A 26,085-nucleotide genomic window follows, 5' to 3' on the forward strand; every position below is an offset into this window, starting at 1 on the left:
ATCTCTAGAAATGCATTCTAAGCGGCGCTATAAAATTTGTATCTGTTCGGTCATCCTATAGGGCAACTTGAGTCTGTTGGAAATTATTGGGGCTCCAGTAGTACTTTCCCGAAAATTTTAGATGCTATTTAACGTCTTACGAAAGTGAGAATTTTTCTAATTCCTCTCTACATCGCATTTTTGAATCCGAAAATTTTAGGTTTCCTTTTTACTACGAAAATAGCCTAACCTGGGGAGTAAAATGTGACAAATTAAACTTCAGACAATAGACACAGTAGTGGATTTATTGGAAAATCGTCGAAAATTCTACATGAATGGAACGGTCATATAGAAATTTTTAGCCGTCCTCAAGTTATAGAAAATTCTAGGCAATATTTGCCTCTCCGAACAGATATTTTACAGAAAACAGTCGTTGGGTGCCCCTGATCGGAAAACACCAGACACTGATATAAAAGCAATTTTAAATGAGAGTTCACACGAACATCACGTTTTACCTGAAATCGGTCATATTGAATGTCTGATATACAACACATTCATAACAGCTCAACAATAAACTTGTGAGAATAAAGGGAACAAACCCCTTTAATCCACGAAGTAATTCTGAGACCATCGTTTTGAATAGTGAAGATTAAATTTGAAAAAATTCACGTCTACAACGCACACCATTTGAAACCACTAATAAGTCGGTTGTCGTCGCAAATGATTGTTACTTACTTGAGTTTAGGAGGTCTTACATCTTAAGTTAGCTTTCCTTCGCGTAAAATAGACAGCAGACGAACTGCGAACCCGCATATTCCGGGTACGAACTTCAAAAAACCCTTCCAAATTGTAAATAATACGAGCGCACTGTATTCAAATTTAGCTAATGTAAATTTGTTTGCCCTCCAGACGAAACAGCCTGTGTGACACACGCAACCCGGAAGTTACTGTCAGCCAATGGATGCGGTAGGAAACCAAAACATCCATTGTTGTAGCAATATTTTATTTACTTCAAGTCACGGCAGGTTCTTCTCAGAAAGCCTAGAAAGTTCTAAGAAACAATTGTCATGCTTATTCAGGATTAGGTGGTGGGTAATAACATTGCCTTAACGTATCCTAAGTAACTTTGATTTATTTTGTGAAATAATTTGTCAGTGAAATAATTATTCAGTTTTTGTCACACCAAAGTAGGATATATCTATAATTTGTCTCTCTCTCTATTTTTCTCTATTTTTTTTTTAATAGTGAGGGTATTTAATATTCCATATCATTTTATGGTTGAATCAAAATTACGATTGATCGAATTTACGGGAAAGAAACTGAACTGTTTACACTAGGGCTTTTTAAATGCAGGCACCTTGCATGCGCCGGCTCGGAGAATGGCTGCCATTTCCTGAATTATGAAAAGATTCTCTTGGCTGTCAGTTACAGAAAGTTATCGCATAAGATTTTCCAGCTATAAAAGCTCTTCGACAGGAAGAACTGTCTTTTGACTCTTAGAGGTTCGACCATCCTTTTATGTAGTATTTAGTACACTTTTCAGTTAAAAAAAGGGAATTTGTATAATGTAAACTATTTTTTGATCAACTTTAAAACGAAAATCGTGACTAAGGGCCTGGTTACATTGAGGTAGGGAAGGTAACCAGCTGCCTGATCTCAATTACATGATAGGTGGGATGACCATATGATATATTATATGGACAAGTGGCATGGGTTCCCTCACTTACCTCATTCAAAATCGTACTGGGTACGGTGCAGCTAGGTTGGGACGCTCATTCGCCCCCAGTCGCCCTCGTCAGAGACGCGGTCAATAGTCTCCCGTGACGGTTCCGTGACCGCAAATATTAAGAGACGACTGGGGATGAGTCAGGTACAGGGGAGGCGGAAATATTTTTAAAAATGGTGAATGGTGCTCTTTAAATAGGAATATGTACCCCCATATAAGTCTTTTAAACCTAAATATCAAAAAAACAGATTTTCCTTTCGTATTTGCAGATAATTAATGTTGATCACTATCAGAGTTAACCGAACCAAAGGATCGCAGTATCACAAAAGTCAGTTTGCTCATGGTTTTTGGACCATTTTATTAGCGAATTCTAGTACTTGCGCGCAAAAGACGAAGCAAATAGCCTCAGTATACGGCAGAAAACGTTTGGAGTCCGCATCAGAGCGGCATATCGGCAAGAAATTTTTCCTGGTACAAAAGATTTACAGTGGAGTATTCTAACGGCTTGACCGCAGGTTACCAATTGGCCGGGTATCACGATATTCGTAATAGCTACTGCCGCGTAATAATAGAGTGCTCCATGTCTCTAGAAAGTTCTTTTAATAATAATTCTTCTGTGAAAAGAAATATGAGCCTAAGACGACCTAAGACAGAAGTTACGGCACATAAACAAAGTAATTAAATAAGAAACTTTCTTCATCTACAAAAGAGTTTGCATTAAACACGACTGTTACAATGTTCACTAGTTTAATAGGAAACTTTTCTTCATCTTCAAAAGAGAGTACACATTAACAGTTACACATTTCATAGCAGTACACATTAAATACGACTTTTCTAATGTCGCCAGGGCTTAAGCAACGGCGACGGCGACGTCAACGAGAACGGCAAACAAACAATAGGTCTAGATCGGCAAAATGCCAACTCTGCACGTGCGTCACGCTTTTTTGTACATTTCTTTTGCCGTCACTGCACAACTACAACGTGAAAATGCCTAATTTCACGTTTTGTGGACGACAACTGGAGGACGTGAACAAAAACAAAGACTTTCTTTTTCTAACCTGCGAAACAGCCTGTTAGAATTCAAATTGCCAACATTTGACGAATTGAACGAGATGAAATAAGCGAGATAAAGTTTGAAACAGCGCTTCTTGACTTTTTAAGTGACGTTTTCGCAGCCACCGCCGTCGTTTTTGCTTAAGCTCCCTAATATCATTTGAGGGGTCTGTGTACCTGACCACCCACCCCTCCCCTAAGTCAACATTAGCACTTACTTCTCACTTAAGACAAAACTTAGGGTGACTTAAGGGAGGGGTAGGAGGTCAGTAAACCAGAAGCCTCAAATGATCCGATAACGACTGTAACAAAAATTACTCAAAACTGCCTGACGCTTGATGGATGAAGAGTTATTTCAATCTTGAGTATACGGATGTTTTCCTCAGCTGTAATATCTACATTTTTTTGGCAAAAAAGTTTCATGAAAGTCGGCGATTTTGATAGGCTCAAGCTTCGATAACGTACTGGTCACCCTCCTTGTAGATATTGAGGTTTTTCAACGTGGAAACGGCAATCCTCTCTGGTGGTTTGTTCTGAAAGACATGATTCAGAGTTAATATTAAGGTAATATTAACACGAAATACAGTGATTTATGACATATCCAACAGAAGGGAAAGCGAAATACATCACGTAGTGGAGCATTTTTGACTAACTTCGATGCGCTTGATATGGCCTTGTTTTGCTTATTAGCAAATTTTTTTTGCCGTTAAATATGCCGTTCTCACACCACCTATTAATATAGAAGTAGTCACTCTGTCAAGTTAATTTGGCATCTTTCAACCTAGGTGTGATTTCGAGGCGTCAGCAAGACGTTCAGCTTTTAAAAAGAAGCTACTTTAACTCACTGATGCTCTTTTTCGAGTCCTCTTAACTCGTCCTTTCTCTGCATTTTTTTCTTCGGGAGCCTTTTCTTCTTCGATATCCTCGTAAATATTTTCTATGGGTTCTTCTTTTGCAGGTTCGGGTTCCGTTTCCGCTCTGGCTTTCTCGACGCGCTTAATGAAATCTTTCCGACCCTGAAAATTCAAGAGACATGTTTATGAGTATTTCACAACGAAGTTAGTCTGCGACACCTGAGTGACGTGCGCCAATCGGAAGTGAGGCCTTCTTCCTTTAAATACATCTTGACGCCGCCAAATTGGTAATGCCTGGTTGTCTTGCTCTTGCCCAAAAATGTGGGCGAACAACTGCCGAATATTGCAAAATATCCACTTTCGGTTAGCGCGAGTCACTCAAAAACGTCTCAAAGTACACGTAGGGAATGATGGGATTAAAACTAAGTCACGTGGTGGTCTCTCTGGGAGCAAAGTACAGCCGATCTATGATTTCACTTTGTTATCTCGATAAAGAACAGAAACAAGCAGTTGTTCTTCTTTGTTCTTTCTTCTTAAAGAACCTAAAAAATCTCGAAACAAACTCCAAGATAAGAACTCCTATATGAAGGTCTTGTAATTGGTTAAGTTCAAAACTTTCTCTAGGGAGTTCTGACAAAGATTGTTCAAGTCGTGATTAAAAAACATTCAACTCTTTTGCGGTTTTGCCAAAGTTTCAGTTACTGTGGAAACTCGTTTTTGCCAGTCTCAGTTATAAGTGATGATTATTTGTCAATTCTTTTAAGACTTACTTAACCGTATCCCTTTCAATTTTCATTCATTCATTCGTTTTCTTATTGTTTCAGTCAGTCTTACCTTATTCATTTCTCTTGCATTCTATAATGCATTACATTTCTTTATCAAATAAGATTCCTGTAATCACTCTGCTTAGATATCCCCAGGTACAGTCGACACTTGAAGACGTTTTTACATCAAATTTCATTTCAATTGCACATTCCCTCATCCGTTTCAAAATTCTTACCTCCCTTCCGAAGACAAACATGGCAAGAGCCTAGAATAAGAAAAAAAAGCATTCACCAGATCAGTTGGATAAAAACTTGAAACTTAAGGCTGGTCTTCACTAGCGACGGAGTCGGAGTCGTAAACTGAGTCGGAAGAGCGCTTATGACCTAGTGAAAATCAAAAATCGGAGTCGTAGCGGAGTCATAAGCGCGACGGAATCGGAGTCAGAAGAATCAGAAAGTTTTCCATTTTCTTCCAACTCCTCTTACGACTTCGTCACTTATGTTCCGTTTATGATCTATATAGTGAAAACCAGATTGTCGGAGTCGGAAGCAGAAGAGGAAGGATAAACCAATCACAATGCACGTTTCCACGCTTTGTGATTGGTTTAGTTCTTCCGCTTCTGCTTGTGACTCCGACGACCCAGCTTTCACTTGATCGTAAAATAGACGACAATGTCGTAAGCGGAATCAGAAGAATCAGAACCCTGTTTTCACTAGATCGTAAAGTTCTACGCTTCTGATTACGACTCCGACTCCGACCTCGTCGCTAGTGAAAACCAGCCTATAATAGTTCAAAGGGTGTGGTCACAGAAAATGTGGAACGAATGATAATCTTCAGTAGCAACATTGCATTTTACATGACGGGGTGTCACGACCAGGGAGCTATAGTGAATTGTCATGTGACTTACCTGCATGATGACAAAGGAAGAGAGCAGATACTGCTCAAGGAATCGTTCTTCTTCCACGGCCTGGTAAGCGAATGTGCAGGTTAATCCAAAACACAGCAGAATAAACATGTCTTTAATCACGCGATACCTGTAATGAATAAGCTTAGTTAAAAACAAAAAAAATGCACTTTATTTGAACTGTCAATGTATTTAACACGAACGTAATGGAGGACACTATTCGGAGACGGGACTGCCATTTTACATGATCATCCGAGCTACACGAAGGTCAGGCCGTTTCTGGGCAAAGGCAATACATTTATTTCTCACCTTCTTCAAGAAACTGAGTATTGGTCGGGCCCCGGGAAACGAACCCGCGACCTCCCGCTCTGCAGGCAAGCGCTCTACCGAGATAAAAATGTCTCACAATCTCGATCAATGATGTTCTTCTGACTTTCTCCTATCTGCGTCCTCTCCTTCAGTTCTTTCACATCTACTCCTGAATTGTCTTTGAGAGTATCCCATAAGTCTTGAAAAAGGTTATCCATTCCTCGTTTACCATTGGTTGGCTATCACCCAAAAGCAGAAAAGTCAGATGTCCCCTACTGTATTTTTTCTCTGCTGAGATCGTCCTGTATTTACAAAATTGAGGACTTCGCAAGCTTTTACAGAGCATCTCCTTTGTACAAATAATGCGTACCAGTTTTACACTTACCTCATTTCTTCATAATCGTAACCGTCTCTAACATCCTGTGTTGGAATGAGCAGCTTCACCAAGACAGCCACATTTAACTGGAAAAACAACCGAGGGTTTCAAACGTTTTTATCATTAATGCCAAGAACATTAAAGAGGAATTTAGGGAAACAAATCATGTTAACAGTAGGGCGAAATGAAAATAGACTGGGTGTTAGGCGCGTCGGGCGCGCGAGAAAAGGAGTGAGGTGTTTCCTCTCTCCTCCCTATTGTTACCGGTCCGTCCCGTTGTCAAGCTGCAAATTTCCCCCTTTCCCTTCCAAACGCCTGCCACACAGGCTACGTAGCCACAAGAATGTGATACCGGGTATGAAAATTGAACCAAAATTCACCAAGAAAGACACGCAGCAAATTCCGCGGTTTTAGAGCATGCGATGTATATTAATGGCAGAGCGATCCTCGAATCTGATCTCTTGCTGGTACAACCGCTCATCCACACCTCCAAAAACAAAGAAACCACCTTTTCTGAGGGATAATGCAAATAAATACGACTTCACAAATTAATTCCCTGACTTATTAGGAGCCGTTGCTTACCAAAGCGATGGCAATGACGGGCATCGCATATCCCCACATGGCTCCTCCAACTGCCGCCTCCCAGCAGCTGTCAAATGATCAAGAAAGAATGTCAACAGTTAGAGAAATAATCGGAGACATGCTTAGCAAAAATATTAATGTGGTAACTGAATATAAGGAGAGGTACTTACACGTCATCTGGATTCTTCAAGTTGATCTTCACACCAATGGCAATAAGCCCCAAAAGCAACGGCAACCCTGCAAGTAAGTAACATCAAAATGTCATCGTGAGATATTTAGTGAATTTTACTAAGCTAATCTATAAGAAACTATGGCTAACGCAAATCGTTGATTTAGTCAAATGACCCTGTCGTCTCTTTCAGTGGTTTATTCTCTGAGAAAATAAATACAGTATTTTAAACGAGGATATGGACAATGCTGACAGTCTCATTTATTGTTCAAAGATTCAACGAATTTGCTGACGTTGTGCTACTGACTGCCCTCTGATATGAAGAAAACCTTAAGTTCTAGTTTTGACTGTCTGTAAGAGAAATCGCATGGTGTGAATCTAAAAATTTATGACTTTTGTTTGTTTTTTAAGTCGCAGAGTTACTTCAAGAGCAAGCCGACAAATTTAATTATTGGCGCATAATTCATTAATAAATGAAAGTGGCTTTGACGGGAGGTTTTGGAGATCGGTGCATGCAAATTGCAATCATGCAATAGGAACTTCAAATGACCGAGCATTTTAAATATTCATACCCCATCCAATTCCGAAATACACAGCCTCAATGTTGAGATTGGACGCAAAGAGTTTCTTGATTTTGCCATGGATTCTCAGACCATGAAGAAGGAGCCAGCAGAACTCAGCCAAAACAGAGAAATAAACGGCGAAGGAAAGAAATCCACAAAGAGCCTGCGAACAAACGATTTAATAAAACGATGAGCACAAGGCTAGATAGATGGGGCAAGAACAGCATTCTGGCTCTCTTGTTAAAATTTAGGATTTCAGGTGAAGGAAAGCGTACTTTTTGGATATCTGCATGATAGCCTGAGACAAAAGCCGAAATTTCGTGCTACGTCACCACTGGTTTTCCCGCGAAATGACGTCTGAAAACGAGCACAGATATTCCAAACTGATGACATGTTAACATTCAGATCTGGGTAGTGCTTCCGATTGGTCGTTCCGCGTGAGAAATGTTCTTCAACCAATTAGAAGCGCTACCCAGATCTGGGTAGTGACCTGTTATCAGTATAGAATTTCTGCACTCGTTTCCCAGACGTCATTTCTCCAGTTGTGGAGTCGCGAAATGTTAGCTGTTTTCTTAGGTACATATCTGATAGTACCAGAATATTTGGTATCTCAGTGCAAAATGACTATTTCTATCTGAAAAAGGAAAATGTGTTTTGATTATCGGTGGAGGTTGCGATATCTGTAAAATTCACGTTTGGCATCGAGAAATGGTCTTGCACCTCCCCCCCCCCCCCCCCCCCCCTTCCAACCTCCACCCGTCACCGCACTTAACGTGCCAGTTAGCGCTAACTGCCTGCTACCTTAACCTGCAACCCGGCCTCTCGAGTTACCCTCCAATTTAAACGGAATGAAATCAAAGAAGGCCAAGCTGCTAAGCAGATCCATAATGGCGACTTAGGTTGCTGCATTTTTACAATTAATATATCAAGAGTATTTTCTTCTGATTTATGGACTCTGTCGGTGCTGAGAATGGCCAGCAACTAAACACACTGTCATCTTTTATCTGTGATAGGACAAATATTGTCCTTTCCGGCGCGACTATTTTCATTTCAATATGCTGACATTTTTTATTACCTGCTGGGCCTTGACATGGGCGCCGATCAGGAACACCGACTGCATGATCATAATGGCGACACACATGTTAATGCGCATGACTTCTCCACCATGGACTTCACTAAAAAGATGCAATATTAAAATTAGCGAAATATACATAGAACTGAATAGGAAACTTTTTTTTTGTAGCGAATAAACCTGAAATTGTTCAAAAGAAGGCAAAATTTCCATTCTTTTCCGATAGGCTAGCAAAGAGAGGGTCTCTCTGAACAAAAAAGATATAAATATGGTATAGTTTCCTCCCACACCTATTTGAATACCGATGGTTCTACTGATACTTACACTTTCCAGACAATATGCACAATGGCCAAGATGAGAATGAAAAATGAAATCCCAATTCCAATGTATGTATTTGCCAACAGGTTAAGTTTGCCGGAATCAATCTAAGAAACAAACAAGAAATAGGAAGTTTTGCAAAAAGTTCTCAGCTGAGTTACCAGTAAGAAAAAGATTTTCGAGAGCTCGGATATTTTAGTCCTGAATGATGACACTGAACTGCAATGTTGAACAAATTGTACAAGCTACGTTAAATGTAGCCTGCGAGCGAGCTATCTAGGGGGCTCTAAATGTGAAGTTAAATTGGAATTATTGGTCATAATTTCCTTCTCGACGAGTTGAAAGACATCTTTTATTTTTTACTTAGTCACCCGTTTCCTTCCCAAGACTTCCATTTAATGGCTTTTGGGGACATACTCTCTTACTTTGCAGGTTATGTCCTTTGAGCACGTACAAAAAAACATTAACTTTTGATCCATACCTTTTCTTGTCCCAGAACAGCAAAGATTCCTTGATGATCACAAGCGCAGGAAGTATGCGTTATGTTTGTTTTCAGAACCGAGCATCCTCGCCTCGTCCAGCTACCAGTGGTCTGAAGCCTGCAAGCACGGTACAATCAAAAGAAGATAAATCCACAACTTAAGCCAAAATCACAACAAATTTACTTTTCATTAATAGCTCATGTTGGAGCCTTGTGTTGTGAAATTCCAATCCTTGTGAATTAGTCACATTTTAGAGATAGAAAGCAACCTCTAAGCTTTTGGGCCATCTTAATTCTCATTATCGGTCGCTTTTCTTCCTCAGTTTCTGTCGCCTTTTACTAACGCCTTTTAAAGTCCTTAATCTCCGCATATTAGCACTCCTCCTCAGTTTGATTCTCCAAATTTTTAGTGCAATGTTTCTGTCGGCCTGGTCTTCTGCCAATCTGCCTTTTATACTTTCATTCAGATACATGTTCCAAACCTTTTAGGTAACTAAACCTTAGCTTCGAGGTGGACTATAAGAGAAACGCACGCTTGCTTAAGTTTGAGTTTATACAGTCAACTAAAAAGTACAAAAAGCGAAGAGAGCACAACACTTCGAAGTCATCAATTCTGGTATTCCGTTATGTAAGCCGACACAAAACGTCCCAGCTAAATTCAGTTAAAAGCTAGCCGAAAAAGCCTGGGCCGAATGCAGTCGTCGCATTCAGCGGAAGGCGTTTTTCCTTCTCAAGTGCAAATGTAAATCTTTAAAAAAAAAAAAGCATAACTAACAACTCCAGTTGGTTCTATACTTCAGTGGAAAAATCGAGGAACTTACTGATCAAAATCGCCAAATGCAACGGGCTGTTCTTTCCTGGAAATATGAACCATGTCCAACATTAACTAGTAACTCCTGTCTCAAAATTGAAACCGGAGATTTGATTTACAGAGAAAGAATCGAAAGTCCAGTAAAATTTAGATTAAATGAAGCATTCGCTAATTTAGATTTAGCTGTTGTCTCGTCCTAAAGAGAAAAATAGCTTTTTTTTGGATTTTTTTTGTAGTTTCAAAAATAGTTTTATCCTTTTCGTCCATACTGTGACCTTTGCCTATACGACACAAAAGTCGAATAACTATAACATGTTTAATTGCAAAGCTCTTTTTATCCGGCCATGTTTGCTGCTTCCTTATGATGAAAATTGAAGCGACAAGGCTGAACTGGGATTTTTCCGCTTTTTCTTTGCACAGATGATCACGGCGGAGAAAAAACAAGAGTATCTCGCTGAAAAACAACTCACTTAAAATACTGCTTAATTTGGGGGGTTGAGTTACTTACTTGGCTTTTTGATTCCAACTAACGCAGTACTTTTTGCCGTTGTAAAACATGGGGAACAGATTTTCGTTCTGAAATTGAACGGAAGATGTAGTGATTAATTTATTCTCTAGTGAAAGAATTTTTCCAGCATTTTGTTGTTTATTCATGTGCTTCTTTACCGGGCTGGAAGAAGGATATTGCCTGTTGATCTCATCATAGTTTCTTTTTTGTTTCTTCTCTTCCTCATTTACAACGCACTTTTTCTACACACTTTCTTGTTAAGAAAGTAAATAAAACAAACCACAAGCTCAATCTCCCAAGTTTTATTAACATTCAAAATTTTCACCACCAGAGAGGGAGAGCCTTGTACGTCCATTGACCCGGGCAGAACTCACCATTACCTCAGACTGGAGTCAAGAGTTCCTAAGCCTGGTGTCCATATGATCGCTACGATCGTTATGATCGTTAGGGTTTTTTCAGAATCGAATATGGCCAAAATGGCAGATAACCAGTCTACAGATCTTAACCCCCGCTAACCTCGTTCGGAACAACTCATGAATGCCGCAGTCTATGAATACGGCAAGCTTCTGTATTGTATATCATATATCTATTACAAAGTTGGATGTATCAGAATGATAGTCATTCAGTAAGTGATCTTTTTTAATACAAGCGATTCGAAACGAAAAGAGGCGGATTTTCCCAACAGGTTTCGAATCCATGACCTTCTCTTTCAGTACTACTATTACTAATGATTTGTTCTTTCGTAAATTTTGTTTCTTAAAGCTCGCATTTTTCAAGATGTTTTCTGTCTACCTATATTTCCTTACCATGATGAGCTCAAAATTGATCACAATTCTGTTATCACCGGCCAGTGAAAGATGACGGTTAATGTGGCTAGTTATTATCCGGGAGATTACGAATACTTTTTCCTTAAAGACACATTCTTTGTCATTGGTTTGGCTAAAAACAAAAAGTAAAAGTACACATATTGTGGTTAGTTTAGTTCATAAAAAAATTTCGATTAATTTCATTGTCCAATTTATCACTTGACAATCTTAAAACTTGTTTGTACTCTTTTGAGGATGAAGCCGTGGCTACAGCTAACCTGCATAGCGGGCAGAATCATTTTCGTGCGTGTGAAAGTGTTTTTGGCGAATGGCATGCATGTTTGCTGCGAGAAAATTCCAAAGATATTTGAAAGCGTGTCCTCCCAATTCCCCGCACGGCTTCGCAGTTCCTCTGCCAAAACTTTGCAGGCTCTAATGATCTCTAATGATCCCGCTGGCTACGCAGACTAGGCCATAGGTGACTATGACACACCCACAACTCATTCTCTCTTGACACCCACTGTACTCAAAAGATATCGCAGACTACCACTATGATCAACTATTGATTACCACACCTTTCCGTGATACACGTAGAGGCGGTTCCTAGAGGGTAATGTGTTCCGTTCACGTTTGGACTGTAAACCATAGTCAAGGCAATCACGTACTGTGGAGCTATTACTTCCTCCTCTGAAAATAGATAATTTTTTAAGTGATATTTTATTGTCATCATCATCATCATTATCCTCATCATCATTATTTCAATGCTTTGAATTAAGAACCAAATTAATATGAATGAATGAATGAGAATTGCAACGTTTTGTAATATTTTGCACGTTCTAATTAGTTGAATTAGTACTTAAATTTTAGAGTAATAGCTTTTGCAATACTGTAACTCCTTCATGGTCATGCAAATAAAGCATTTGGTGTTGTTGTTGTTGTTTTTATTTCGCCATCAACGTCAAGAAAGTGCATCCAATATCATGAATAATATGGGGATCATCGTCGCTGTCACTATCATTAACATAAGACAATATGCATCATAATTATCATCAACAACATACAGACACATCAGCCTCGAAGTCAATATCATCGATCAAAATGATCATCAAAATCAACATCATTATCATCATCATCATCGGTAGCTTAAGGAACCACGGCGAAGGCAGCAGTGAAAACGTCTTTCAAACTTTATCGCATTTATTAACCTCCCTCAGTTTATCGAATACAGGAGAAACCCGGTGTTGAATTTTTAAGGACTTTCTCGTCTTGCTACAGAATAGAAGGTCTCATAACAACTTTTAATTTCACGCCGTATTTGTGCAGTGGACGTTAAATAAAAAGAACCAAAAGCATGATGTACGTGCACAATTGTTGCTTTGCTCAAATAAACCAACTGTCTTTTGACGTTCCCCTTGTTCTTGTCGCCTTGGTTGCTTAAGATCCATAATAAGATATCGCGATCGTCATAAACATCATCGCCAAACAATTTCTAACACAGTTAAGAAAAAAACAGCTTATATAGGCGGTTTTGCTTGTGTCTTTTATTGTTTGTATTTTCTCCACTGTATACCTTCAACTTTCAAACATACAATTATATTGAGGTATATTGAAAATTGACTTACTTATTTTTTGTGTTTTCCATTCAGCACGGAAGCCCTTGGAAGTGACGCTCCTATCAGAGTTAAACAAAATCGACATTTTCCTGCCCTTGGATTCAAACTTGTGACAACCAGACTCGTTTCCGCACAACCTGGTGCCGAGTCTATGCTCTTCATCCGTGGTGTTCCCCTCAAAAACCTCGAAGTAATCGTAGAGGCATTTCTTGTCTTTTTCCAGGTTGAACTCTTCCAAAGTTAATTTCACCGTGTGATTTTCGGGAGCTTCCAGTAGCCACACACACGTGACATCCGTGGGGTAATTCGAAGGGTAATGGGGGGTGGTGATGTTGCCTCCCTCTTTTGGGTTTTCGCCGCAAGCTGTGGTGAAACAGAAAAGTATTTAAAGGTCGGATTCTAAATGAGGCTGAAAACTATTGCTAATCTACTTTATCAGTTTTAGATTTTATCGCCACTTTCTCAACAAGTGAGGAGAAAAATAAATCCTGCAAATTGAGTTTCCCTCTATTGGTGGCGGCCTTCGGTTTATCTGCAGTTCATTGCCCTATTGGTCGCTTCTGGCTTGTTGCTGTTAAACATAACGAAAATTGGATATTCTGTTAAACTGTCTATTAAGCAAGCAAGGGGATAAAGAGAATTAGGGCGGGGCAGGAGCCCATTATGGGCTCCTCGGAGGAGCGAAAAGGTAAGCAAAAGGCCTGGTAGTAAGGCTGAGAGTTTGCTTGCCATAGTCACGGAAAGCTTGACTCAACTAGTTCATACATGCTCTGGGAAGATTGTCATATGAAAAGGGTGGGATTAAACTCATAACAAGAACTAATTGTGGCGTGGTTCAAGATTTATGTGACCCCTATACGATACCACTCTAAAACAGCCCATCAAATAAAAGCTTTACTCAAGACGTTGTCATTGCTTCCCTTCTTTTTCCTATCTTTATTTCTCTCTCTCTTTCTTTACCTGTAGCCCCTAGCGACACCTGCGTAACCTGCGATTGGGTGGTCCTTTTTGGGGGAAGGAGCACGGAAGTTGGCGGACGGCTCAGGAAGAAAGGATTTCCTGATCGTAGGCTAATAACCGGTATGGAGCTTCGTCCTGAGTACGAAGGTAAGTGATACGAAAATTTTCAATCTACACCTCTAAACAAAAAGACCAGCATCCCCGCTTTACATGTGAGATTTGGAGGATACTAAGTCCAAGGCTGTCAATGATTCATTGTGACTGCCAGATAGGGTACTAGACATGACTAAGACAGTGATAGTAAGGCCGAATGGTACAAGTATATCCCATCAGGTAAGTTTCGGTTCGTCTTCTCGTGTCAGGACAGTCGACGGACTGTTATATCTCAAGATACCCCTTTGTTCTAAGCACGTTACATTTTCTGTGCGTAAAGAATTCTTACCACATTTTCTGATTTCTTTGTCGTGACCATAGCACTGCCCTCCATTCTTAGAGCCTTCACATGTGCGGGTTCTATTTTGTTGATAGTCTGCATCACAGGGCCAAGTCCAAGGGCCCCATTCAGTATAATTGCCATCAACTAAGCAATAAAAGAAAATAGAGTTAAATGAGCTTTATTTCATTCTGTTGAACTTCCTGTAAGTGACCACCCAAAATGTGAAGACTTAGTGTTCGCTTACGGGAGGTGGTCGCTTACGACAAAAGAACCAATTTATTGCATGCAATTAAGTCACTATATTTGCCCTTTGAAGTATCGCTAAGGGCTGTGAATAAAGAAATTTACAAAAAAATGCCAACACATTGACCACACAGAAATCTAACGTTTAAAAAAGAACTCGACATCCCTGGCACGGCAGAGATCTTAGCGTATGTACAGTTTCATGTTGTTACTAAAGTTCTTCGCATAATCTTAGTAGCATAGTAAACACAGTGAACATAAGAGATTAGACAAAATGTCTAGAAGTCGCTTACAAGAGGTTAAAATTATACCGTCAGTCCAAAACAGTAGTCGCAGTCGCTTACATGAGGTGGTCGTTTACGACAGGTTCTATCCAACTGTAGGGCTTTGACTGGGAAAGTTTTGGTGTTTTGAATATTAAGTCGCTTACGAGAGGTAAACGCACCTGGAGATTCGACTGTATACGCTTCATAATCATAACCATTACAATTTCTTCAAATTTGATTGGTGCATTAACAGCTTTATTTTTCAGTAATCATTGTGTAGGGTTGTAATGGGACACCTGTAATCGGACAGTTACACTAACAAATAGTATTAATTTTAAGTGCACTCAGCTAAATCCACCAATGAAGTTATCGCAATAACCATAGCAACACCCACACACTAACCACCTCACCGAACTAGGGATTTTCCATAATGGACGAATTTGTAACACTAAACAGTGTCTCTGCCAGTGATATTTCCCCTTATTTTGGACATTGGGTATTCAAATGCTCTTTCACCAAAAAATAACTGTTACAATTTGAGAGAAAACAGATGCATTACGATCAATAATTGGTAACTCGTGATTAAACAAATCGGTCGACTCCCGCATCGCGGTCATCCAATTTTGTTAACTACTTGTATGATTACAGACCAGATTGGACCCTACTCAGTCCTATTAACATTGTATACCATAGGAACATACTACCTTATATACTATAACATGCACAATTTCCAGATACTTTTCGAGCATGTTATTGGTTATTTATCTTATATACAAGGACACAAAATTGTGAACTATTACATAAATCCTTAGCCTGCCTGTGAATACAGCCGTCTGTTCTCGCTTATTAGGGACCTTAAGATCCGAGGACGGCGACGGCAACGGGAACTTCAAAAAAACAATAAGTTAGGATTAGCATTGCAATTAGCATTAGCAATTAGCATTGGGCGGCTAGGGAGGTTTCGCGCGAGTCTCTCCCTCGAAACGTCCCAAGAGGCGACAAGCGAGTAGAGACGGCTGTATTCGCAAGCTAAAAAATCCTTTAAAAAAGATAATGAAAAAATATTGTACCGAAAAAAGAGGAAAAAACGAAATTAGTTGCTTTGCTATTGTATAACACTTTGGCCTTTGTTTTTTTTTCTCCACTATCCGACTAAACTAAGTTTCCCTTACCCACATCTAATGGTCCCGATATCGACATAGCTGTCATATCCACTTTAAAGTTCTTAAGTGTGTCATTTTTGGCCGCTTTCTTCAAAGCAGTGGTTACATTGACTTCTTTAAGATTCACATCCAGGTAAAATTTGGCTGCGACATCTGTGGAGCGCCTTTAAAAGACGTGATATGTTAACAGTAAACTAAAGAATTACCACCATGAACGTATCTAAGCCAGCCCTGTTCTTTACATTTGTACCTGAAACTGGATTAAGTCTCTGTCAGGAGTCGTTTTAGCGAACATTTGTGAAATATAAGCAACAACTCTTCTGGGTTTCCTGCAGTGGCACAACATTTCATTTCCAAGGGCCCGCACAGCATTTTTTGATGTTCGGGTACGTGGTGTGACTCTTTTTAGTGGAATACCTGCATATAGCAGCGTGAAATGAGGATGATTTTCCAGTTAGGAAAAGTTAAGCTTCATTTTAACTGTGACATACATCAACCGCGCGCTACTATATTGACACGGGCACGCGCTTCAATTTAACGTCTAACATTTGAAGAATAGCTATTCACCCGAAAAGTCTGTTTCTTCAAAGACATTTAATTTATTATAATATCGTCCTATAAGTTCCGGTTCAGACGTCGCTCCACTCATGTGCCGAACCCAACTGATAAATAAAGTGCGGCAAAAGAGCGCCCTCTCAATCAATTTAGTACGGCAGTTTTAGATTGGTGCGGTAAAAGCGTTAAGTTCGACAGAGTCTGTCGTACTTAACTCAGGCTCCACACACGGTGCGCTGTCTGAATAAGATGTCGCGCCAAAGTCCAGCTTATCAAGGGCTTCTTTCATATGGGCCCGGTCAAGCTGGCCCGTTTCGGAGATCTTCGCCTTACCTCTAAATCCTTTGTAAAATTTTCGATGTCTTCATGAGAGAGCAGGCTTCCTCAGTTCCCGAGATCTCCCGGTCAACCGGGCTCATGTGAAGAGGCCCTCAAGTTTAGGTTCGGCACATGAAAAGTACGGTCTCTGAACCAGACCTAAGGCCCGGGGGGGGAGGGAACTCCGCATATGAAAGGGGTGGGGATGCTCGTCGGAAATTTTGAATTAAACCCCTAAAGGAGACCCATCTGGGCGAGGCCAAACTCTTTTTGACCGCTGAAAGAGACCATGTGAAAACACTGACAAAATATATATTTTTATATTTTTTCGCGTGCAACCCTAAACGAGACCTTCACGGCTAAATATGATGGCGTTTTGCCCAGAACACCCTAAGTGAGACCAATATCCGAAATTTACACCCCAAAGCGAGACGACGAGCATCCCTACCCCTTTCATATGCGGAGGCCCCTCCCCCAGGGGGCCTAAGCTATCTGCCCCTGGTGGAGCCAGAGAAAACCAGGATTCCCCTAGAGTTTAAAAATCTAATCACACTTCACCATCAGTGATGATTTCACCATCGGTTCACTAAGCATAAGAATATTGTCAATTCGACTAATAAAAAAATACAATAATTATACCTTTATTAGCGTGTCAAAGAACTTTAGCATACCTGCTAATTGGAGATACAGTAACAAAGATACTAAGATATAAAAAATACCAATACTTTTCTATTAACAGCTACTTATGTAAGAATAACAGCTGTAACCGGCGTAACTCACTCCGTAAATGTAAAACTGTGTATCTTGTTCACCTTTGTAAAGTACGGATCCAGAACTTCCTTCAACTAAAGAAGATACAATAGCTTTGAGTTAGTGTTTTCCTATCGATAAATCAGCTAAAACAGCAGTCTCCTAGTAGCAGTCGGAGGAAAAATTTACTGAAGCATTAAAATTCCAAATTTTCTAGTACCTTGTAAAGTAGTATTTGAGTTGTTTCATTTGAAAGGAAATCAGAAGATTTCATTCACAGATTCAAAAGTTAGAAATACTGTATATACAAAACAAATAGCACCATGTGAAAGTACTGCTGAAGAGGTGTCATTTGGATACTCACACCTTAGGATTTCATCCAACGACTTAAAAGTTAGAACTACATTCAAAACAAATAGTACCATGTGAAAAAACTGCTGAAGAGGTTTCATTTGAATGGTCACACCACAGAATTTCATCAACAGACTCAAAAGTTAGAACTACATACTAAATAAATAGTACCATGTGAAAGTACTGCTGAAGAGGTTTCATTTGAATGGTAACACCACGGGATTTCACCCACAGACTCAAAAGTTAGAACTACATACAAAAAAAACAGTAGCATGTGAAAGTATTGCTGAAGAGGTTTCATTTGAAAGGTGACACCACGGGATTTCACCCACAGACTCAAAAGTTAGAACAACATACTAAAGAAATAGTACCATATAAAAGTTCTGCTGATCAAATTTCATGTAAATCGTCATATCACTGATAAAACCATAAAACTAAAACCATATAATAACTGTTTTGTACGGAAGCAATTCTGGAATTTTCTTGATTTGGAGTTATATAGATCCATTCTCTCCCGCCCCACCACTACTGACTTTCGTATTTCAATGAGTAAAATGCATACCGAAGTTTCTAACTCTCTTGACAATTTTACGAACTCCGTTGAGGATCTATTGTCTTTAAGATTTTCGCTCCATGATCTGTTGGTGATGACTAATTCTGAGACTTCGAACCTTTTAACTGTCGAAATAATAAACTAGAATCAGATTCAGTTATACCAGTTGGCATGCGTAACTACAGTCGAAGCTCTCGTAAGCGACCAACTTGGAAATTCGAAAAAGAGGTCGCATACGGGAATGCGCTCTCGAAAGCGACCGCATGATAAAACAATAGAGGGTGGTCGCTTGAGAGAGCTTCAGAAACTCATTAATAATTCATAAAGAAAAAACAAAAGAAATCAATTTTTAATGAGTGTCTTTATATCTGATATAGAAAGGGCTAAAAATTACATCTAATTTTCTAGACCAAAGTAACCACAAATCTAAATAATAGCGCACGAATGAGTTGATGTAGGTCGCCATACTTTGAAGCCGTTCAATAAACCGCACAGTTTGTGTTTTGTCGGGTGTTGATTTATATGAATTAGACTCTGAGTGGTCGTTTACGAGAACTTAAAAACAAAAGAAAATGTCCATTTTGTTAATCGCGGTGACTCACGGGAGCGGTCGATTACGAGAGATTTTCATTACAAAGTTTAAGTTACAGTTCAAAAGGGGTTTCACACAGGTGCACGCGGTGGTAACTAGAGCTGGTCGCTTACGAGAGAGGTCGCAACGAGAGCTTTAACTGTACTAATAATGTACCAATTCTTCGCTCCTGTTTTGAGACGCTAACAGTGCTTTAATTTCAAATTGAAAGAAAGATCTACAATTGGAATGGACCGCGAGTTTACAATAAAAAAAAAACAGGTCGGAATGGTCTTAACTTAAATAGTAATGCTAATTATAATAAGACATCATCAATAACAAAAAATCAACCCGCAGCAAACGGTTATGTCTTGAAAAACGCGCCAAAATGGACTGCCACAGATAGTGTGGGAATATTTCTGTCAAACACACACCCCAGAAACCGTAGGTTTGATACTTACTACCGCATTTCAGTGGGCCGCACTGTTCTGCGGCATCCCTCCTAAACCTTGAGTGATGATGACGTAGCTGGAACTCGTGGAAGTCGTCCTCATTTTCCACGCCATTCACTTCCTTAGTTACTTCAATTTGAACTTCCCGTCTCTTTCTTGAGTGGGAATGTTCCGGAGGAGTTGCTTTGAAGTTTAACACAGAAGAATTATTCAGATAATCATGGAATAATCCCTTTTCGGGCTTTAATGTAAGCATGAGGAGAGGCTCCTGCAAGCTAAATAATACCCTGTTAATGGCTGCGTCCGACGGTCCGAAGGACTCAAAATGGCAGCGAAATGGCACTCATCCGTATAAAGGGGAAAATTCCAGATTTGTACCACCTGGTTAAACAGGGCACCCACGAAATCACCGCAAGACAAAGAAGCTTTTAACGTTGTCGAACGACTGTGAGAGTGGACTTCGTTCTCTTCACAAAAGTACACAGACGATAATGGCATTCTCGGTAAATTGAATTCCAACCCAAGCCACCCATGGCTATATAAACTAACTTCCTGATTATAATAATTGCTGATTTAAAAACGCGAGGAACAATGGGACCAGAGGCGAGTCAAAACGACCCCTTACCGACACCAGAGTTGAGTGCTTTGCTGGTGAAAGGGGAAGGGACATCTCAAATACTCTGTTAAAAGTTAACTCTGTGGTAGAGATAACAGGAGTTAAAACACATCGGCCTATGTTACTCCGGGATACAGAGTAATTACCTTAGGTTAACCTAATGGTGTATCAGAGGTAGAGTTTTTGATCATGATCTCGTCCAAGTTCTCTACTTACCATTTATCACGATCAATGGGCAATCAAATTTCATCTCCACAAAGTCGTTGACCTTTTGCAAATCTTTTCTTGTACTTCTGTTGGAGCGGTCGGGAATGTCAGCAGCTCTCTCTTGGACACAGTCAAACTTCTTCAGTGAAATCACTGAGAAGGATTAAAAGGAAAAAACATACAAGTTAGATAACGTATTCGTTTGATCTGATGATCGATGACTGAGGGGAGAATGCAGATTTTTAAAGAATCTTTAAACCTTAACGAAAATAGCCTGTGTACAGACGCCCTCTCCCCTTCCAAAAAAACGAAACCAGGCTATAACTGAAATAAAAGAGACGGGACTGAGGGAGTAGGTCTTGGATTGGATCTTTACAATTATGGTATAGGAATTAAAAGACAGGAGAGAGCTGGGTATTGACGTATCACCGCTCTGCTCGTTTTTGTCTTTCTTCGCGGGATCAGGAGTCCACAACCTCCTGGTGGAATGTTAAACCTCACTTCCAATGCTCACCTGCGCCATTTTGCTGGACTCTTCTCCTCTCCCCTATGTACTGAGTCATTACACAAGGGTAGGATTTATTGAACACTCTCGCTAACTTACCTAGACTGTCAGTAATGTTGAAGTAGTCGATAGTTGCGTTTTCTGACTTATTGTATTTCCACAAGAGAGCCACGCCCTTTTCCGTTATGGAAACCAGCGTCTCAATAACTTTCTCGTCAACTGGGTTTGAGGTAAATGGATCGATTGGCTTGGTAAATGCCTGTCCAAGCTGAATAGAAAAAACGTAACCAGTTTATGATGTGATATTTCGGATTTCTCGTTCCATATTCAAATATCCAGCACAAGATAGAAGTTCTTGTTCAACGCCTCTTTTGCTATACTTTATGATAACTTGGACTTTGTTACTCAGGAAAATCAAACAGTCACACTTTACTTTGAAATGATGAACATATCATGAATTTCATATATTTGAACTTCGGGATAAAGAAATAAATGTCGATAGAAGAGATCATCACAGTTACTGATACGCTAGACTGTTCACAGTCCCCTATTTTTCCGTGAGATCGAAGACTTTGCGTTACGGGCAGCCATCTTGGATGATTGCTGAATCGTGACTTAGTGGGCGGGAAAGATTCTTGTTCGATTGACTACAATTCTCAACTAAAAGAGCGTGTTTAAGACTTCAAATTTGAGGTACACCTGAAGCTCATGCCCGGAATTTTATTTTCTCAGGTAAATTGGGAAGGTCGGGAAATACGGAAAATCCCTTGGGGAAAGTTCGCAGTTCGTTCCTTCATTTAGATTGTATTGATATCACACAAAAGAAACGTTCCATCTATTGTATTGTATTGATTAAATACCTCTTCTACTTGAGATCCAAACGTTTGTTCGATTTCTTGTTTATACCATTCTGGAGGCATCGGATTTACCTACAAAACACATATATGATATATAAACAGCTGGATTGCCAGCACTTCTCGGTAATTTGATTTTATATTTACTGTCTTCCAAGCTCGCTCAAAAAATAACCGCCCCTGTCTAAAGATAAGCGTCTGCTACTATCCAACAAAAGAGTGTGATCCTTTATATAATAGACAAGTTCCAAAAAATCTCACTTTAAAAACGAGGTTAAGTGCAAAACCTTTCTTGTGAAAATGAATTTTACTAAATGAGAATTAAAAAATCATATTTTATATGAATGACTTCGCACTTCGCCTCGCCCTGAAACAGAGGCTTGGGGGCAACTCAGCGCCTGTGAGACTCTGTTAGGGAAATGCATATATGCGCACGCTCTTATCCCAAATCTGGCTCCCAGATTAGCTCCCAGATCACATTTACAAAACCTACAGACATGCACAGACGCCAGAAAGATCTGGTTACGAGATTTGCCACAGCAAAAAGAAGAAATAACGAGGCTGTTTGTTATTTAGTAATGGATGAAAATTTCAGTTTAAAACTACCTGAGTTGAGGAAGACTGGGCAGTAGTGACCGAAGATGGACTTGGAGCCTGCGATTCCGTTATCCCGGATGTACCTAGAACGAGGGATGCATTTACAGAGCTGTTAGTGATCGCTGCAACTGTTCCATTGAGCGAGTTACTTGCACCTACTGTTGGAGACGGCTGAATATTGCTATTCCCAGCTAAAAAATGTGGATAAATTATGTCAGAATTAGGCGCGTGAATAGCATTCACAAGTTAGGGAAGACAAAAACTAATCCAAAGAAAGATCCTATTTCACGCTGTTTGTGAACACTTTTTTTCTATCTACACGCAATCATACGGCTGTCAACAGATAACTATAGTTTTCTTTTTGAAGAAGTCGCTGATTTTCGTCTGGCCAGTCTAGATAAGAAAAGGGACCTACTGTCTGAATCGCGTTTACAGCTAACAGCAAACGCCAAACAATTCAAGTTAGATAGAAAATGGACTCATAAAAGGGCAAACTGGCGTGAAACCACATTCAATTTTGTTGATACAATGATCAGTAAACGACATGTAAAGAGAAAACTTGGTCAGGTGGTCCAAATTAGCCTTAAGTGTCGTAAATTTGCCGTCAGTGATTCTAAAACTCTCAAATATTTAGGGAAGATTGAGACTTACCATCAGTTTACCATTACCCGAATAACCCTTAAAGTCCCGATAGTGACCAACATCAATTTCTCCTAACAATATCCATATGTTACCAAGAGAAATGGTTATGAGAGTTAATAAAATGATCACCTAAGAGAAAATGCTTTGATCTCCTACCAAATTCTCTCAACTTATTCCTTAAGGAAATGTAAAGAGACCAGTTTGGAGAATTTGTTTGTGGATATTGGGGCTTAAAGGGTTAACTACTTAGAACATGTGCAAAAAGAAACACAAAACAAAACAAAACAATTCGGCTCTGATTATGGCCCGGGGAGATTAGGTAAGATTCGGCGGCGTGGAGGTCGATAGGAGACTTACAAAACTCGCTATACAATCATTGAACAATAAAAAGTCAATTCAGGCCTTCTATTTTCATACAAGATGGATACCACTACGTTATTTTCTGTTGTAAGCTGGTTTTGTTTTGTGGTCATGGGTAATTAGCAAAAAGCTTTTAAAAATTAATGCAACCGTTTTCCTTTAAATTTGAAGCTTGAGTTATTCCTTCCCATACGATTACGATGATAAATATTTGAACCAAACAAAGATAAACAAGTCTTTTACCAGTCTGACATTTTTTTGTAGCCGATCGTTTTCATTTTATAACGGAAAACTTCTTAAGAAAAGTTTTTTTCTTTACTAAAAATATAAGGGAGGAAACGTTTTTCCTCCTTTTCTATCGAGAGATTTTTCTCTCCCTCATGGAGTGAGAATGTAATTAAAAAGACTGGAAAAGTTTGAATACGAAGTCAAATGGAAACAAGAAGACAAACAACACCGTATGTCATATTTCATATTGCAGGAGAATGCACCATATGAAACATAAAATCTTACTTGACGTTTGTCGGACATTTACGTCAGTTTAGTAGTGAGTCGGCAAGTTTCGTTTGTCCGTGACACTTAATCACTAGGCATTTGGCTAATGTTTACCAAATATGATGTTTTTAGTTCAAATATAAGGGTAGACTTCAATTTAACTGAATAGGCCTTTACTATTTTTGCACGAAAAGCCACCTCCTAGAATTTAAAAGGAAGGGAAATACATTGTCGAGTAAAAACACAATCTGGCAAAGGAAATCTTAACCACGATAAAAAAAAAGCATTGAAGCTGACATGTTTGGCATGAAACATTGAACTCAACAAAAGAAACCCTCTCTTAATATCACTTTTAATGATCATGAAATTCTCGAATGCAAAGAAACAAGAGAGACAAATCCTTAAATCTGGTTTTATATATTAAAAAAAAGGATTTGTATATAACACGCGCTCACACTTTCACACTGTCCGCATTTAGTTCTCCGGTCTGGAAATGGAAAAAATTAAACCTGTACCACCCGCCTGGAATTAGGCTTGCTTTATATATTTGCAAATGAATTATGCGAGGAAATGAATTTCAAAATTAAATAGCAAACAGAGTCGAAAGGGAAAATTGTTATGATCAATATTAGAATTTACTATTTAAAAAAATTATTTAAAGTCCCTCTACATCTGGTGAATAAAAATTTGGTACTAAACTACAGGCCATCAAAAAGGTCTACACGCGTATTTTTTCCTAGCGTAAACATCCTCTAAAATTAGCTCGAGTGCATGACTTTGACTTCTTATCTGTTTGCGTGTTTTTAAACAGCGACTGTTAATTTCTGGAAATACTAGCCGAGATAACGCTTTTCTGCACCTGTTCAGCTCAAACAGTTCCCTTCAAAAGAAACTATAGTCAGGATATACAAGAAAACCGAATTCGAATCCCCTGCAACAGTCAGTTTTAAATAGAGAGAACGTTTATTTCAAAACATTGCAAGACTGAGAAAGAAGCCTAGGGGATTTCTAACAAGAACGTTTTCAATTAAAAAAACTGAACGAATATTTACATGGCACTCAAGATCTTTTGTCAGACTGTGTAAGCTGCCCCGAAGGGGAAAGTTGTTGCTGAGGCTTCGTAGAATTTCGTGATAGCATTTTACTTATGTTTTTTTTTTAAATTTAAAAGGTGTGTGCTAAGGTTTTGCGGCAAATATTTTTTACACAGTTAAAGGAATGGACCTTTAATATGAGAAAAAGGCGGATGATTTGGGAAGACATCTTCAATTTACCTGATAATGACATTGTGGCCTGGCTAGATGAATCTCCAGAATGGAGCAAAAGTAGACACAAAACCTGTGTCAAGAAATAAAAATACAAAGCAGAGCATTTGCATCAAAACCTATGATAATACAACGGTCAAAAAGCCCATTTTATACATGGTCCAAAATGATTTAGGATTAAATCCATAATTCGGACGTGATGCGACGAAAACTATTTAACGTACCTTAAGCGTAATGGATGTATTTAAACTTGTGGCCATGTTCAAACCACAAGTTCTGCCTTCTCACCGGGGATTAAAACTAATAAAACTGTATCAAAAGACCTGTTTTAGTCGTTTTCGAACCCAGTAGTGTGAAGGTTAAAGTACTACCTTCAAGGGAAGAATTACACGGCAGCTTTATCAGGCTGTTATGCATAATTTGCCCAAGAACCAAGATGGTCATTATTTATTTATAACAGCCGATCTTCATCGCTGTAAGCATGTTTTATTTAGGGATTGTTGAATAAATATCGTCACAATTCGCCTTGGCTTTTAGTCATTTTAAAGGGACGAATTTATAGGCGGGCTTTCCAAAAAACAGTTAGGTTCAAAGCAAAACCTACATTTTTATCTATGTTTTCGTAAGATATCACTTGCTGGGAAATTATAGAAATCCCTAGAAATTCCCGGAGATTTTGTCATATCGGTATCCAAGGAAGCCCTTGGAAATTCAATTCATAACCACCTGCTTAATTTCAAGGAATATGATTGGTTCGTCAATGTTCATTAGTCACATGATTGCTGCATTGCCGCGACGAATAAACCGTTGGTCAGTTCCAGTCTCTCATTGTTCATTCTTTTGTTGTTGTTGTTGTTTTTATTTCACGCAAATTTTGCGCGCTGTCCAAATTTTAAAAGACAGCATGGTGCAATTTTAATTGGAGACCGAAGCATCTCCAAAAAGGAAAAAGGGCCATGGGAAGGGTTAACCAAAAATGAGACGTGTGTGGCGTGCGGCTGCTTCTTTTGTCCTTCCCAAGGTGCCTTGAGCGCTTC

At 39.3% G+C, this 26,085-nt stretch overlaps 1 protein-coding gene across 1 annotated transcript; it reads right to left on the reverse strand.

The window, feature by feature from the left end:
* Nucleotides 1–2,290: 2,290 nt before the first annotated feature.
* LOC140948124 (uncharacterized) lies at nucleotides 2,291–25,467 on the reverse strand. Its single transcript, XM_073397351.1, has 26 exons — nucleotides 25,273–25,467; nucleotides 25,058–25,121; nucleotides 22,296–22,477; nucleotides 21,696–21,764; nucleotides 20,935–21,103; nucleotides 20,340–20,483; nucleotides 19,517–19,690; nucleotides 18,494–18,609; nucleotides 17,611–17,675; nucleotides 15,967–16,121; nucleotides 14,292–14,429; nucleotides 12,899–13,252; nucleotides 11,852–11,963; nucleotides 11,277–11,409; nucleotides 10,471–10,538; nucleotides 9,152–9,269; nucleotides 8,677–8,777; nucleotides 8,356–8,455; nucleotides 7,290–7,443; nucleotides 6,719–6,785; nucleotides 6,549–6,615; nucleotides 5,976–6,052; nucleotides 5,285–5,411; nucleotides 4,613–4,642; nucleotides 3,604–3,774; nucleotides 2,291–3,291 (listed from the first exon to the last, which is right to left on the reverse strand). Exons 1-26 carry the CDS (start codon nucleotides 25,306–25,308, stop codon nucleotides 3,205–3,207), a joined length of 3,078 nt encoding a protein of 1,025 aa, XP_073253452.1. The 5' UTR covers nucleotides 25,309–25,467; the 3' UTR covers nucleotides 2,291–3,204.
* Nucleotides 25,468–26,085: the final 618 nt, after the last annotated feature.

Source organism: Porites lutea, chromosome 9 (assembly GCF_958299795.1).
Source record: "Porites lutea chromosome 9, jaPorLute2.1, whole genome shotgun sequence".
Classification (NCBI taxonomy): domain Eukaryota; kingdom Metazoa; phylum Cnidaria; class Anthozoa; order Scleractinia; family Poritidae; genus Porites; species Porites lutea.

What these genes read in the sequence shown, in the direction of transcription:
- LOC140948124 (XM_073397351.1), bottom strand. Translation starts at nt 25,308, where the DNA reads ATGGCCACAAGTTTAAATACATCCATTACGCTTAAG. An exon ending in ATACATCCATTACGCTTAAG is followed by an intron (nt 25,122 to 25,272) that starts GTACGTTAAATA and finishes TTCTTGACACAG; the next exon opens with GTTTTGTGTCTACTTTTGCT. An exon ending in CCCATTGATCGTGATAAATG is followed by an intron (nt 19,691 to 20,339) that starts GTAAGTAGAGAA and finishes TAAACTTCAAAG; the next exon opens with CAACTCCTCCGGAACATTCC.